General features: G+C 33.6%; 2 protein-coding genes and 1 non-coding gene across 4 annotated transcripts; all 3 read right to left on the bottom strand.

Annotated features, from left to right (window-relative positions):
- Positions 1 to 754: 754 nt before the first annotated feature.
- LOC110660147 (acylsugar acyltransferase 3-like) lies at positions 755 to 2,164 on the bottom strand. Its single transcript, XM_058128914.1, has one exon. It carries the CDS (start codon positions 2,115 to 2,117, stop codon positions 801 to 803), a length of 1,317 nt encoding a protein of 438 aa, XP_057984897.1. The 5' UTR covers positions 2,118 to 2,164; the 3' UTR covers positions 755 to 800.
- Positions 2,165 to 3,846: 1,682 nt separating this feature from the next.
- Positions 3,847 to 3,919, bottom strand: TRNAF-GAA (transfer RNA phenylalanine (anticodon GAA)). Its single transcript has one exon. It is a non-coding gene; the product is annotated as a tRNA-Phe (tRNA).
- A 608-nt stretch (positions 3,920 to 4,527) lies between these two features.
- LOC110660193 (serine/threonine protein phosphatase 2A 57 kDa regulatory subunit B' theta isoform) lies at positions 4,528 to 15,772 on the bottom strand. Of its 2 annotated transcripts, none has more exons than XM_021818399.2 (3): positions 15,428 to 15,772; positions 13,601 to 15,278; positions 4,528 to 5,304 (listed from the first exon to the last, which is right to left on the bottom strand). In XM_021818399.2, the coding sequence occupies exons 2-3, from the start codon at positions 14,816 to 14,818 to the stop codon at positions 4,945 to 4,947; spliced, it is 1,578 nt and encodes a 525-aa protein (XP_021674091.1). In that variant the 5' UTR covers positions 14,819 to 15,278; positions 15,428 to 15,772; the 3' UTR covers positions 4,528 to 4,944. The 2 variants fall into 2 exon arrangements, with proteins under 2 accessions (XP_021674091.1, XP_021674090.1); XM_021818398.2 differs by having other exon boundaries at positions 15,461 to 15,772.
- Between the last annotated feature and the right edge of the window lie 1,344 nt (positions 15,773 to 17,116).

The raw sequence follows: 17,116 nt of genomic DNA, 5'->3' as shown, positions 1-17,116 counted from the left end.
TATTCTCAATGTATTGCTAGATTTAGGGAAATAGAATAAAATCTATATGTATTATTTTTTTATGTCTAATTTAGTAGTGTAATAAAAAAATATTATTAATAAAAATGATATTTTATGCTGTAAAATTAAAATTAGTAAAAAAATAATTAAAAGTATTTTTAGTTAAAAAAATACAGATTGAAATTATTTTTTATTTTTTAATATATCTTACTTTAAAATATTTAAATTTAAATTATTATAAAAAAATTTATTATGTGATTTAATTGTGAATATGTTATTTGATTTTAAAAAAGAAGATAATATATATATATGATAATTTTATTTTTTTTAATGTATGAATAATATATAGTTAGTAATTATAATTAATTTTATTTTTACTTTTTATATTATTGATTATTTAAATTTAAATTCATAATATTAAATTGTAGATACAAGAATAAAGAAAAAAAAATATATTTTTTTTGTGTACACACCTGCTGCTGCAGGTGGCAGCTGGTCGCTGCCCTGGGCAGCGCCTGCTACTGCCTGAATTGGCAGCTGGTCACTGCCTTGGGCAGCGCCTACTGCTCTGCCATTTGTTTTTTTGTTTTAATCCACCAAATTACAGTTCAATCCAAATAAAATTACGGTTCAAATCAGTTGTTGTGTATCGCTACTGTAGGTAGCATCCCGGTGTCCAAAAACTGTATCAGAAACAAATTTTCAGAAACTTGGGGGAATCATGTGGAGCTATTGAGAGAGAGAGAGAGAGAGAGAGAGAGAGAGAGAGTAGGTGATAAATTCCTCAACTGGGCACTGAATTAATATATACTGGCAAAATCAAGAAGCTCTTTATCATGCTCAAACATGGCCATGGCTTCCTCTTCCAACGTCACAAATGCTTCAATCCCATCTCCTTCTCGCTTGTCCATCACAATTATAAAATTCTTCTCCTCCCAACAAAGTGTAGTCACCCACTCTGGTTTTCCCCATCCGAAATCTGCTTCATACAAGGGAAACATGCACCAGCTAGTGAATAGATACACTTCCTGATCTTTACCATTACAAGGATAATTTCCTCTTAGCCATTTAACGCTTTCCAAAATGAATAAACACAATTCTTTCCCACTTAATGTTTCAGAGCTGCAGGTATTGGAGAACTGAGTTTTTTCTTGTCTAAGCCTTTTCACCAACCAAAAAAACTCTATCTCCCTGTCGTCTTCCATTGTGGACACTGGATAGAACCCAATTAGATTTCCTGAACATCTTTCTGACAATGGTGAAAACACCCTAGTACGCAGATTCATAGCATGATGAGAAACCGTAGGCTTCAGGGAACCTGAACTTGCCTTGGATGCAGAAATGGCGCATTTGTATAGTAGTGCAGTGACCACTTCGACCCGTGTGGGATTTTTAACTTCATTTGCCACAATAGCCTTGAGCTTGGCTATATCTGAAGCATCAAAAACAAGTCTCCTGGAAGCACAATTCACCTTCCTGGGAGGCTTCATGATTGGTAGGTTAACAGCTGGATACGAAGACCCTATATTGAACTCAGGACGTATTTCTTGGCCTGAGTTTCGAGCCAGGGAAGCCCAGTCGTTGATGAAAGAGCACATACTTGTCATGTCCAGGATCTTGTGACACATGCATACGGCAATTGATATTCCTCCACACTCAAAATATGTGATCTGAACCACCAGAGGACTACTCAAGATTGAATCTTTATACCATAGGCCATCAGGAAACAAGAGTTTCAATGTTTCTTCCCTAGGATGGTTGAGAATATCAGATAACTCGCATTTGGCTTTGGCTTCAAGAAATATAACTCCATCATCTCTGCAGTCGATAGTGAAATCGTCCCTGATCCTTCCAGCTAATGGGTAATGCAGGGATAGGGCTGCAGATAGAGAACTCTTGAGCACTGTGGATTTATGGACAATGTCGGTTCCTGGGTTATGATCATTAATGGCAATGGTATGATCATTTTCAGGGTAGAAGAAAACAAGAGGGACATAGATGCGAGGACAGATCTGATCAAAGAAAGAGAGGGTGTGAATTGTTTTGTGATTTGGTGTGGAAGAAGATGGTTTAATCTTCTCCCTTGATACTATCTGTGGCTGCATATTTGTGGTCATCTCGCTGCTACTCCCATGACCTTGTACCTCTTATAATTTACACACACACAAATACACAGATAACTGAACTGGTAAACCGCTATCTCTGATAAATTACTCTAGGCGTCCCTCCATTTAAGTATTTATTCTATTTTAGCCATTCACGTTTTATTTATTAAAATAAAATCCTTCAATTTTAATTTTATTTTGAAAAAGTCTCTTTAACATGAAGTAACAAGTTTTCATATCCATTTTTTTTATTAATATTTAATCAAAATAATCTATAAATTATTATTATTGTTTATTATTTTTTATTTTATATAATTTTAAAATATTTATAAAATATCATATATTAATAAAATATTACTTTAAAATCTAAATTTGTTATTAGTATTTTTCTATACTGTTACAAATTAAATTTTAATTAAAATAAAAAAAGATAAAGCATAAAAAAAAGAATGAAAAATAGTTTTATTTTTTAATTTAAAATTTTATTATTATAAATTAAAAAAATTAAATAAAATTAAAATTAAAATATTTATTTTAAAAAATTAAAATTAATTAAATGATTAAAATAAAATAACATGAGGGACCAATGCAATTTCCCTCTATCTCATCAGTATAAAAGAGAGGATGGTAGGAAGGAATCGTTGCAATGACAAATCAGAAGATACGTGACTACAATAATAATAATATAATAAAAAAAAACACATTTATAATTTTTGTTTACCTATATAAATATTATAAAATTATGGTTTGAAATAGATTAATGTAATATTGTGAAGTATTTATCTTAATTTTTATCACTGTGGCATGGCTTTTTCTTTTAATCTTTCATTCCATTCAAATTTTATATTATATTATAATAATAAAAAATTAAAATGTCTCCTTATAATCGCTTTGAAATTACAATAAATTTTACCTCAGCTTTATAATATTTATATAGATAAATCACATTTTATTTCTTCCTTTTATAATTTTTTAAGTATTTAATTGGATTATTTAGCATTTTAAAGCGTGAATCGTTGATTTTTTTTAGTTAGAAATTATGAATCTTTAAATATGAATAATTGATAGAATTTAATAGCGTGACCTATTTTTCCGTTAATAGATAATGGTTTAATATCTTTTGTGGATCAGAAAAATAAAAATTTCTTAAAAGAATAGTATTATAGAAAACTTTTTTAGTGGTTCAAATAAAAAAAAGAATAATTGCTAATCTAAATTATCTCTAAACAAAATATTTTAATTGTCTATATTCTCTTATGAGAAAATTATATTATACTTATCTTATCATGTTTATTAATAAACTCAATTTAATTAAGCTTTTATCTCAAAAATTTAGGATCGGTTGTATGGATTCTTTTTCTCCACTCTAAACGATTTTGAGTTAAATCTTTGAGAATGTATAATGCCTCTAGGTTATGTTGTATTACTATCCCCTAAATCAGTTTAGGTCTACCCATTATTTTATTTTTATTCTCTAACTTAATGTGCTCTACTTGTCTAACTGGAGCCTCCGTATGTCTACACTTCACATGTCTAAACCATCTCAATTTTCCTTCTCTTAACTTATCCTCAATTGTTACTTTCTCTAATACTCTTATTACGAAACTTATTAATTTTATAAGAATAAAAAAAAGTAAAAGGTTCAAGATTATGTGCATTTTAGCTGAGTTTAATTAAATATTTTTCATCTTTTGCAAAATAAGGAAACGAAGGAGCTCAAGAAGAATGTAAATGTTAAAAATGCGGTGAGCGTGGATCGAACACGCGACCTTCAGATCTTCAGTCTGACGCTCTCCCAACTGAGCTATCCCCGCAGATGCTTTAATGTTACAGAATTAATAAACTTAGAGAGAATGAGATGAAGCTTAACGTTGGCCAAACACGTGAGCTGGTTCATTTCAAAACAGTATTATGATTTATGAGTAGCTAAGAGTCAGCTTAATCCACCATTTATCAGTCTTCTGGATTGAACACCACGAGAAGAATAGAATGGAAGACACAAATTACTTCGTAAACAGGGAGGCTTTTTGACATGGGTAGTCCTAGTCTCATTGTTAATTTTGGTCAATTTTACATGTTTCTGCAAAAGAAATTCACTTGCCCCTGTATCCATCCATGGATGCTGAAGTTAGCACAAGCATTCCTTTCATAAGGGTTGCTTGAAGCAACACATTTGAAAGTCAGCATCACCCAGATCGTAAAACCCTTGTTTCTATACAGAACAAAATTGCACCACTATTGATAAAACGCAGGGGAATTGGATGTTATGGGATCTATTTTGCAGGATGAGTAAAATACCAATCCAACAAAGAGGGAGAAAAAAAAAATTACCATCTTTCAAATTAACATCGTTGCAAAAGCATGATTCACACCAGCAAAATTCAAGTTTACAATATATATATACACACACACACACAAGAAATGAGGTCAAAGAAATTTCAGTAAATACATCAAAACCAATTAAAATCAAGACTGAGTGCATAAAGTACCTGTGATTTGTATTTTGTAGCTCCTTGAGACACTAAAATATCAACTATAAGAAGGTCAAACTAAACTAGTTATTTCCACTCCCTCATCATAAATGTGGAGCACAGCTTGTTAACTTCTGCTCCAAGTGTACCTTGTATATATGATCCCCATGAGCAAATGGCATGTCAACTCCATTGCTCCACAAATGTTTCCCCTGACTGTCTTGACTTTGACAACCAGAAAAAATTGGAGAGCAGCAACAAAGAAATTGGATTCTTTCTCTTTCTTAAAGCTTAATAACCGTCTTTTGGCTCCTAGACCAATCAATAAAATTGAATACTTTATACAAAACATGGATATCCCTATAGCTCTAGCCTGAGGATGTTAGGGTGGGTATAGCGTGGGGAACAAGCACTGCTTCACTACCTGCAGCTTTTCTTGCAGCAATCTCTTCTAAGTGCTTCCATGTGGCTTCGTGTTTCACCTTCATATCTTCTGCCCTTGCTTCATCTTCTTGAAATTGCTTTAAGCACTCTTCAAACAGCTCAGGATCAACATCAGCAAAGATCTTGCGAACATTAACAGTTAAGCTCTGCACCACCTGATTCCAGTGATTACTTCCATTCTTTTCCAAGGCAGGGAAGATGATGGGCAGTATAACTTTTCGGTTCTGTCTGATTAAGTTCTCAATATGATCATTGTTCCACAAGTACAAAGCCCTTTCTGCCACCTGAAGAAAAAGATTAGTTAGCAGAACCTCAAATTAGAAAAGGGACAGCATGACTAACCGACAAGAGGAGAATCTAATATGAATAAATTGCTATGCCTTTCAAGTCCAAAATATTCTCTTGATTTTCAGGATTTTACTTGCATATTAATCAACAATAGTATGTACATTAGTTATTTACCAATCCTTCTCCAGAGACCCTTATGTGAAACTGCATGATGATCCACACTCATACCACATACAGTATTACATCCTACATAGACTTGACCCATAACCATAATATTCCATACTAATTAAGTCCACAATCACCATAAGATCAGAAGAAGACACCATGTATTCAATCCTACTTATGTAAAATGATAAAATTCAGAAGGCCACTTAGGTTCCATTAGGCATTGAGTTTTCACAAAAAAAAAAACACCATTTTTGATGTTGTCGAAAAAAATAATTTTACAAAAATTGTTTTATTATTTTAGTGTTCTCATAGTTAATACATATCAAGATTTTTTTTAATTAATTTTTAATATTTTTTTACTAATCCCAAACTCAAACTCAAACTCAAACTCAAACTAAGCCTTTATCCCAAAAATTTGGGGCCGGCTATATGAATTCTTTTTCTCCACTCTAAACGATTTTGAGTTAAATTCTCAGAAATGTGTAATGCTTCTAGGTCATGCTGTATTACTTTCATCTAAGTCAAGTCTACCCCTTATTTTCTTTCTATCCTCTAACCTAATGTGTTCTACTTGTCTAATTGGAGCCTATGTATGTATACACTTCACATGACCAAACCACCTCAATCTCCCTTCTCTCAACTTATCCTCAATTGGCACCACTCCTACCTTTTCTCTAATACTCTCATTACAGACTTTTATCTAGTCTAGTATGGTCACTCATCCACCTTAACATTCTCATCTCCGCAACTCTTATCTTAGACACATACGACTCCTTCAGTGCCCAACACTCACTACCATATGACATGGCCGGTCGTATGGCGGTGCAGTAAAATTTTCCTTTCAATTTATTGGGAATCTTGCGATCATATAAATATCCCGTGGCATGCCTCCACTTCAACCATCCGGCTTTAATCCTATAACTAACATCCTCCTCATATCCCCCATTTATTTGAAGGACTGAGCCGAGATATTTAAAGTGATTACTTTGGGACAGTACCACTCCATCCAAACTAACTCCTTCCCTATCACCAATTCGGCCTTCACTGAACTTGCAATGCATATATTATGTCTTTGTTCTACTTAACTTAAAGCCCTTTGACTCTAGAGTACTTCTCCAAAACTCTAGCTTTCTATTGACTCCTCGCATCTCATCTATCAGAACTATATCATCCACAAATATCATGCACCAAGGGATACTCTCTTGTATATGTTTCGTCAATTCATCTAAAACTAATGTAAAAAGGTAAAGACTTACAGCTGAACCTTAGTATAATCCAACTGAGATAGGAAAATCTCGTGTCCCCTCCCACTGTGCGCACAATAGTAGTTACTCCTTCATACATATCTTTCAACACTTATATGTACCTAACAGATACCTTCTTTTGTTCTAACACTCTCCATAAGACATATCTTAGAACACTATCATAAGTCTTCTCTAAATCGATAAAAACCATGTGCAGATCTTTCTTCACATCTCTATATTTTTCCATCAAGCTTCTAATGGGAAAGATCGCTTCCATAGTTAAACGACTGGGCATAAAGCCAAATTGATTGGGAGAGATAGAAGTATCATGACACAACTCTCTCTCGCAACTTCATAGTATGGTTTATGAGTTTAATTCCCTTATAGTTTGAGTAACTCTGTATGTCTCCTTTATTTTTAAAAATAGGTACTAAAATACTCCTTATCCATTCATCAGGCATTTTCTTTGAATTTAGAATCTTATTAAACAATTTATTAAACAGTTTTGACTACTATATTTAAAAAAGTATTTTTTCAATATCAGCTCTAATAACAATGCCAAAAAGATTCTTAATGTAGAAAAAAATGAGTGCATGCCTAAATTTTGTATCTTAGTTGAGGATTTTTTTGCTCTCTCCATGCTAGACTAAACCCTCCTCCCATACCCTAAATATATAGCCCAAAAGACGGGAAAAATACACTACCGCAAACAATGTTCTTTTGAATTGGCCGTGCCAATGGCAAATCATATCAGCAACAAAATCATAGACATGAAAATAGTTTTATGTATGATCTAAATAGGCTAAAAAGCTTTGAGGAAAAAAAAAAGCTAAAAAGAAAAACCGATCTTCATTGCCTTTTTGTCCTTTTACCTGCCATAACTCTTCAATGGTTATTTTCTTGAAGTCTAAATAGTATGACTGTGAAAAGGACTAACCCAGGAGAAGAAAAATCATCAGAGGTGACACTGTCATCTCTATTCAAAAATATACATTCTGTATCACAAAGCTAGACTTTTTCTATTGCTTCTTTAAGGTTGATACTTGGTATTATTACAATGAAAAAAGATCAAACTACATAATTTCATTTGAACGGCCAATTCAGATAAAGAAACCTTGATTTTTCTTGCTTTCTTTTCATCTCAAGACATATAATAAGCCTCCATATCTTTAAGCCCCTTCAATACAAGTCAAACGGTTGTATCAACCCTCAACCAGGAAAAAGAATGTGTTACCTCTATGCCAGCAAAAGGATGATAACCATTTTTCCTTTTTGCTGACTGGAAATAAGATTTCAAGCTATTCAGCAGCCATACAAGCTGCAAATATATTCCATTCAATCATTTCTATTGGCTGAGTGAAAATAAAGATAACTGAGAGTCAGCATCTTAATATTTGAATTCCACTCTGCCATTCTGATGGACCAAAATAATTATGGTTGTTATGGAAAGTCAATCACTATGTTATGGAAAGTCAATCACTATATTATTTCTCTGTATATTTTATATTCTGTATTCCTATTTAGGATTTCTTATTTAGGATTTCTTCCTAATTAGTAGAACACAATTATAGGAATCAATTGTATATATATACCCATGTACAGATTAATTGAAATCAATGAGAATCATCTCTTTCTACATGGTATCAGAGCAGGTCATCAATCTAGGGTGACTATTTGTTCTCACTACCCAGCTCAGGAGAGACCTTGGCCGCCGACCGGCCGTTTCAACCCCGATCAACATCGCCGGCGTTGTCTCAACCCCCTCATTCCACTACTGTGTGCTGTTGCCTGATCCAGTATAACCATTAAAGGACTTCTAAGGTTTGGCTCTCAGATCCTATTTTGGTATTTGCTTGATTTGTGATTTTGGATTATTTTGCTGCTCTAAGCACTTTGAATTAGCGTTTCGGTTAGTTTTCTTTATCTCAACAAATGGCAGACAATAAGAATGTTATTTCTGATGTGATTTCGGTGATGACTAAGATCACAGAACACAAACTTAATGGTTCGAATTACAGGTGGAGTAAGATCATAGGGTCTATTTGCGTAGCATTGATAAGGATGATCACCTTACTAAAGATCCACCCACTGATGATACACGACAAACTTGGCTAAGGGAGGATGCTCGGTTGTTTTTGCAGCTTCGGAACTCGATTCATAGTGAGGTAATTAGTTTAATTAATCACTGTGAATTTGTTAAGGAATTGATGGATTACTTAGATTTTTACGTATTCGTAAAGGAATATCTCCGTATTTATGATGTTTGTAAGGCATTCTACCGTCTTTGAGAAAGAGGATAAGTCTCTCACGGCTTATTTTATGGATTTTAAACGGGTATATGAGGAACTTAATGTATTGTTGCCTTTTAGTCCCGATGTGAAAGTTCAAAGAGGCCCAACGGAGCAACTAGTCATTATGAGTTTTCTTGCAGGCCTTCCTTCGAGTATGAGATCGCTAAATCTCGGATCCTCTCGATTCGAGATTTCTTCTTTGCATGAAACGTTCACATGGGTCCTTCGTGCAGAGTACTCAATCTTCACACCGCCGGTAGTGCTTTTATTAGCCGTAATCCAAATGGACAACGAGTAATAGAAGAGGAAGTAGAGGAGGAATTACAGCAAATGTAATCAGCGTAATGGAGAGGCTAGTTCTAATCAGACTCAAGAGGAGTCATTTGTTATTATTGCCATGAGCACAGCCATACAAAATATAATTGTCCGCAACTTCAGAGAAAAAATCAGCGATCACGGATGGCAAATATGGCGTGAAGAATTCTCTGATATCTTCCTCCGAGAAAACTATTTTGGTATCTGCAGAGGATTTTGCACAATTTTTCGATGTCGTGCATCTCTAAAGCCTACGGTTCCCTATTCATCGCGATCACGAGTCAGTTAAATCCACTACATGCCTTGTGTCTTCTTCATCCAAATGGGTTATTGATTCTGGTGCGACAGATCACATGACAAGTAATTCTAGTCTTCTATCTGCTTTTCAGTCTAATCTCACTTCCTCTACTGTTACTTTAGCTGATGGTTCTACTTCTTGTGTCATGGGTTGAAGGCTGAACCCGACTTCGTCAATTTCTTTGTCTTCTATTTTGTGTCTACCAAAATTCTCTTTTAATCTACTTTCTGTTAGTAAACTTACTCGTACCTTAAATTGTTCTGTTTCTTTTTTTCCTGACCAGTGTTTATTTCAGAATCTTACGACGAAGCAGATTATTGGTAGAGGACGCAAGTCAGGTGGTCTCTACATCCTGGAAAATCATATACCGCGGTCGCTTGTTTGCTCCAGTACCTTAACACCTCTTGAAACTCATTGTAGATTGGGTCATCCTTCTTTGTCTACCATGAAGAAGCTGTTTCCTCAATTTCAGTCTTTATCGATTTAGAATGTGAGTCGTGTCAGTTTGCAAAACATCATCGTTTGCCTTCTGTGTCTAGAGTCAATAAACGGGCTTCATCTCCTTTTGAGTTAGTTCATTCTGATGTTTGGGGTCCTTGTTCTGTTACATCTAAAACTGGATTTCGTTATTTTGTTACTTTTGTTGATGATTACTCTCGTGTCACCTGGTTATATTTAATGAAGAATCGTTCTGAGTTGTTTTCTATTTTTTGTGCCTTTTGTAATGAAATCAAAACTCAATTTAATATTCCTGTGCGTATATTAAGAAGTGACAATGCCAAAGAATACTTTTCAGCACAATTTCAGCCTTATATGACACAAAATGACATTCTTCATCAGTCTTCCTGTGTGGATACCCCATCCCAAAATGGCGTGGCCGAAAGAAAAAATCGTCATCTTCTTGAGGTAACTCGTGCTCTTCTTTTTCAGATGAAATTACCTAAACACTTTTGGACAGATGCAGTTTCTACGGCATGTTTTTTGATCAATCTTATGCCGTCTTCTGTCCTTAATGGGGATATTCCTTATAATACTTTGTTTCCTACAAAATCTTTGTTCCCTATTGAACCCCGTATTTTTTGTTGTACCTGTTTTGTGCGTGATGTTCATCCACAGATTACTAAATTGGATCCAAAATCTCTCAAATGTGTCTTCCTTGGGTACTCCCGGCTCTAAAAAGGGTACCGTTGTTTCTCTCCTACTCTTAATCGTTATCTTGTTTCTGCAGATGTCACATTTTTTGAGTCCACTCCATTTTTTCCTCCATCATCTGTGTATGAAAGTCAGGGGAAGGAGGATGATCTCTTAATATATACTGTCCAACCAATGTCTAGTCCCTCCCACAGCCTGTTCCTTCTGTCTCTAGACCTACTCGACCTCCCGTTGTTCATGTTTATTCCAGGAAATTGGAGATTCCTGACTCAGATCCTCCACCAGCTACTTTGTTGGGAGATCCTGTACCTCATACTGATCATGATTCTGATCTAGACTTACCCATTGCTCTTCGTAAAGGTAAACGTTCATGTACTTACCCTATCTCTTCTTTTGTTTCTTATAATCAATTGTCTTCTTGTTCTCGGTGTTTTGTTACTTCTTTAGACTCTGTTCGTATCCCTAATACTGTTGATGAGGCACTGTCTCATCCTAGCTGGTGTGATGCTATGAAAGAGGAAATGGAGGCTTTAGATGCTAATGGTACATGGGAACTATTGCCTTTGCCCACTGGTAAGAAAGCTATTGGTTGCAAATGGGTATATACAGTAAAGGTAAATCCTGATGATTCTGTGGCTAGGTTAAAAGCACGCCTTGTAACAAAAGGATATGCTCAGACATATGGGGTTGATTACTCTGATACTTTTTCTCCTGTAGCTAAACTTACTTCTATTCGCTTGTTTATCTCTTTAGCAGCTACATATGATTGGCCCCTGCATCAATTGGATATCAAGAATGCTTTTCTTCATGGTGATCTTCAGGAGGAGGTGTATATGGAGCAACCACCTAGGTTTGTTGCTCAGGGGGAGTTGGGTAAAGTTTGTAGGCTTCGGAAGTCTCTTTATGGCTTGAAACAAAGTCCTAGGGCATGGTTTGGGAGATTCAGTGAAGCAGTACAGGAATTTGGTATGCAAAAGAGTAAGTGTGATCACTCAGTATTTTATAGGCAATCTGAGGCTGGTCTAATTCTCTTGGTAGTCTATGTGGATGACATTGTCATCACTGAGAGTGACTTTGCAGGTATTTCATCTCTTAAAACCTTCCTTCAAACTCAGTTTCAGACCAAAGACTTGAGATTGTTAAAGTATTTCTTTGGTATCGAAGTTATGAGAAGTAAGAAGGGTATTTTCTTGTCTCAAAGAAAATATGTCCTCGATCTATTGACAGAGACAGGAAAATTAGGTGCTAAGCCTTGTAGCGCACCAATGACTCCAACTTTACAATTGTTAGCAGGAGATAGTGAGCTGTTTGAAGATCCAGAGAGATACAGGAGATTGGTAGGAAAATTGAACTACCTTACAGTCACTCGTCCTGACATTGCTTATGCCGTTAGTGTGGTAAATCGATTTATGTCTTCCCCAACTGTTGCTCATTGGGAAGCCTTGGAACAAATCTTGTGTTATCTGAAGGGCGCTCCAGGAAGAGGTTTGCTATATGATAATCATGGGCATTTGAATGTTGAATGTTTTTCAGATGCCGACTGGGCTGGATCTAAGGTTGACAGGAGATCAACTACTGGATATTGCGTTTTTATTGGAGGAAATTTGGTGTCTTGGAGAAGCAAGAAGCAGAGTGTAGTTTCTCGATCTAGTGCTGAATCCGAATACAGAGCCATGGCACAATCAGTATGTGAGGTAATGTGGATACTTCAATTACTAGATGAGACAGGTTTTAAGACCTCCACACTGCGAAATTGTGGTGTGATAATCAAGTCGCTCTTCATATTGCTTCTAATCCGGTGTTTCATGAGCGGACCAAACATATTGAGATTGATTGTCACTTTATTCGTGAAAAGATTCAACAAGATCATCTCAACAGACACATCAAAGCGGAGAGCGCTTAGGAGATATTTTCACAAAAGCTCAATGGAGCTAGGATTGACTACATTTGTAACAAGTTGGGCATGATTAACATCTATGCTCCAACTTGAGGGGAGAGTCAATCACTATGTTATGGAAAGTCAATCACTATATTATTTCTCTGTATATTTTGTATTCTGTATTCCTATTTAGGATTTCTTATTTAGGATTTCTTCCTAATTAGTAGAACACAATTATAGGAATCAATTGTATATATATACCCATGTACAGATTAATTGAAATCAATGAGAATCATCTCTTTCTACAATGGTAACTGTTATAAAAACATTACCCCATTGTTTCATATGCAGTACCAGCTCTAAAATGCTCTACCTTGTCAAGACGAAAATGAAAATGTGTTTACACATAATCAAATACTTTTACTCTATAATTAAAAAGTTATCGAGCTCGAAAGTACAAGGCATATGAACTTAATTTATCCATAAAATCAATCAAAGAAGAAAAAAGAATATGATTTTAACCAAAAGAATGCATATGCCTAAATTCACATGATAACCTAATTATAACAGCATAAAATTGTCACATGGATGTTATAGGATAAGCACGATAATTTAAACAATTTTGCAATAGCTCTATCAAATGGAAAAGGAAATGACTAATAAGTAATAAAAGAGATCAGAGCAAAAAGCATGCATTTAAAGCTAAAGCATAACACATATAACTGCAGCATATCAAGCTTTTCAAGCTTAACTGAAAAGGTGAAGCCACTTTGAAGCCTATGTTCAAAATAAAACTGCAAATATTTTGTGTGTGTGTGTGTGGGGGAGAAAAACAGCAAAGTAATTGTCAACAGACAACATTTTGATGCATTCTTCAATGTAAAATGTTTATTCCATACCAAGTGGAAGGAGGCAGGCAATTATTAGATTTTAATGGTTTATTACCTGGAAGTGTGAACTGCTCAAGCAACGAGCTATCTGTCGGAACAGGGGAACAACACATCTTTGAAATTCTGCTGGCTGGGTTGCTTCTAAGACTTCCTCCAGCTCACTTAGGAACATTACCTCCTTTGAACTATTAGTGATAGGCCAATACTTCAATAAAGCCCTTATAACAGTATCTACAAGTTTGCAGTCTTTTTCCACAAACTGTGTAATGCAGTATGATAACTGCTGATGGTACATAGGTAAGCACCTTGGCTTGTGAAGGGGGATTAGTGCCCGAACAAGGAACAATTTATGTTCTTCTTTTAGCGGCAGAGCAAATCCATTGATTATACTTCCTAAAACCTCTAAAAGCTCTGCAATTCCATTATGTTTCTCCGTCTCAAAAATAAAACGGAAGAAGATGTTGTTAATAGCCTTCCTTATAAATGGGCGATGAACCATAAACTTTCCATAGATACGATGTAGAATTGTCTTCAGGTACTCCCTCTCCCTTGGATCCTCAGAATCAAAGAGATCTAACAACTTGAGAACAAGAGAATGATCAATGTACCTCTTGGCCAACTTTGCATCTGTCTCAGGGGAGGCAACAAATCTCATAAAGAATTCATACACAATTTGCAAGTGAGGCCATGCAGGGTCAATCAAGGGTTCCTCCTCTTCCAAATCAAAGGCTTCTAAAACCTTATTCTCACGTGGTTGTGGAGTAAGCGACCTAAATAAATTCATAGACACCATCTTTATAACTTCTTGCACGACAGTTTCTGTAAACTTCCCATTTGCAGAAGCAATATAATCCACAAGCTCCACCAATGTCTGGCGTTTGATGTCCTTTTCTTTCAAATTCTTAGTTGGATCACTGAAGTCGAACACCACACAACACAAGTTCAGCTTTCCAATAAACAAATTTTGCTTCTCAGAATTGGGGACATCCTTAAATCCTGGCAATGCCTCATAAGGAGCAACTACTGAATTGTCATTCAGTTTTTGATTCACAGACTGGGTAGGCTTAGTTCCATGACCATAACCTAAATGAGAAGCAGAATCAGAGACCAGAGTAGACGAATTGTTCAAAGTGGAAGGCTTATTGCTCACAAGATTACTGCTTTTAGAACCAGTAGAAGTGTTCGAAGAAGGTGCAGATTGACCACTAAATTCACGATTCTCAGAAGATTTAGATGGCTTCCGTGGAAGCCTACCAAGTATTTGCTTGATCATAACTCAAAAGTTATATACAAGTTCCTACAAAACCCAGCTGTGATCAGAGACTCCTCTGAAGCAGGTTTTAGTCCATTAAAAGGACAGAAACAAAACTTCACGATCAGAGAACAGCAAGCAGGTGCAAAAAATCCATATCAAACTTCAGAAAAGCAAACCCACCTCTACAGAAACCCACTTCCTAACACAAACTAAGCAAAATCCAGAAGCATATTAGTTAAAGAATCGAAAAAAGCTTCTTGTTTCGACATATCATCATCTGGAAAATTGGGAAGAAGCTCTTTACAAAATCCAAGAACATGAATCGAGACCCTTTGACTTAAAGATCAGGCCAGATGCAAAAACTGAAACAATAACAATAAAAAACTTCCCATATAAATCACACACAGCAGAATACTTCTTTATTGTCCTGGATACCAAAAACAGCAGCCGACACAGTTGAATCAGACAGGGATAGGATCTGGGTTCGATCAAAAACAACAAAGAGCATTATTAGACAAAAATCTAACACCAAAATTACAGGAAAGTGGTTGGAGAAAAAGTGAATTAGAAAAAAAAAAAACAGTAAAAACGAAAGGAAACAATTAAAAAGAAGCAAACCCAAATTACATTAGAAGAAAAACAAGAATGTTTGATACTTACAAGAGACTTGAAAGAGAAGCAGAGAAGAAAGTCTTCAACTTTTCTTTTCTTTCCCTTTATCTCAATTACTTTGGAACAGTGTGAGAGAGAAAGAGAGAGAGCAGAGTTGGCCAAAGCAGCCCCCTTTAACACTTCACACTCAGTCCGTAAATCCAAATGGAACCCATGAGAAGATTAAAGGAAAAAAAATTTTCAAAAAGAATAAAAAAGAAAGAATCAAATGGGAAATTTCGTAGAAACAAAGATTATTGCTTTTTAAAATAAATTGGAGGTAATAATTTAACAAAGCTTATTTCGATTAGGTATGTGTTTCATCCACCATTATCAAATTGATCAACTCTACAATTTTGCCATATTGGACAGTGATTTAATCTTAACCCACAAGGGACAATCATCATTGAAAATTCAGGTAACTAGTCTTTTTAAATTTTATTCTATATAAATTAAATAAAATTTAATTAATTAAATTATTATTTTAATAAAATTTAATTATTATATTAATTTATATACTAATACATATTAATTTAATAGTATTTAATATAAATCAAAATATTTAATCAATTTTAAAATAAAAATAAGAAAAATTCTGTAGATGAAGATTCTTAAAAAATAAAATTATAATTATTAACTCAAAATATAATTAATAAAAAATATTTTAACATACTTGAAAAATAAATAATGTGAATGTATTAAATAAAAAAATATAATTAAATAATGAATATCTCTAAAATAAAAAATATAATTTACTAACTTATTTGATAAATTATTTTCAATAGTTGTAATATAAATTTAATATTTTGAAATAGGTTCTTAATATATCAATTTTCAATTCTTAATCATATAATATACATGATAAAAATTAAATTTATAATTAAAAAAATAAATTAAAATAAAATTTTAAAAAATTTTTAAAAAGTTATTAAGTTAAGCATTATATAAAATTAATAAATAAATTTATAATTAAGAAAAAAAATTATGAAATTTCAAATTTAGTGAATATAAAATTATTAAGTATTATCTAATATTAATATTTAATTTTATATTTAAAAAAATAAGTTAAAATAATTTTTTTTGAAAAGATATTATTTTTTAAAATATCAAATTTTAATTAATGGTGAAAACAAATATCAATTTTTTGTTTATCATTTTCTAGTCCTTAGTTTTCATTCATATATATATATATATATATATATATATATATATATGGCAATTTATTGAAAATAAAGAAAAATTTTGCATTACCAACTAATATTTTCTTTTTTTTATTTGATTTTTTTTTTAATTTTTAATTAACTTTACTGCATATGTAATTAACTGCAACATGTAGTTGAAGTTTTCTCTATTTTTCAACAATTTATTATTACCAGCAATTAGAGTAATGAGATGGAAACTACAAAAATAAGCCATTGATGATACATTCCAATAATTATTTATATTTTTTATTGTAATAAAGGTGATATATAACAAGTTAATTTTATGTATAAAAAATTATAAATTACTATTTTAAGAAAATATTTACAATAAAATCTTTTATTGTCTCTTAAAATTTTAAACATATATAAAAAATTGTTTAATCTTTTTTTTTTCTTTTTCTGTCTCATGAATTAAACACTATCATTTTCTTTTTAAATTCAATAAAAACTCTAAAATATAGTG

This window comes from Hevea brasiliensis, chromosome 10 (genome assembly GCF_030052815.1).
Source record: "Hevea brasiliensis isolate MT/VB/25A 57/8 chromosome 10, ASM3005281v1, whole genome shotgun sequence".
Taxonomy (NCBI): domain Eukaryota; kingdom Viridiplantae; phylum Streptophyta; class Magnoliopsida; order Malpighiales; family Euphorbiaceae; genus Hevea; species Hevea brasiliensis.
This window is presented reverse-complemented; position numbering and strand designations above follow the sequence as displayed.

Bases quoted from the DNA above. Each gene is read 5' to 3' on its own strand.
- LOC110660147 (XM_058128914.1), bottom strand. From the start codon at position 2,117: ATGACCACAAATATGCAGCCACAGATAGTATCAAGGGAGAAGATTAAA.
- LOC110660193 (XM_021818399.2), bottom strand. From the start codon at position 14,818: ATGATCAAGCAAATACTTGGTAGGCTTCCACGGAAGCCATCTAAATCT. The intron at 5,305-13,600 runs GTAATAAACCAT...CTTTTTCTTCAG, and splicing joins TGAGCAGTTCACACTTCCAG to GTGGCAGAAAGGGCTTTGTA.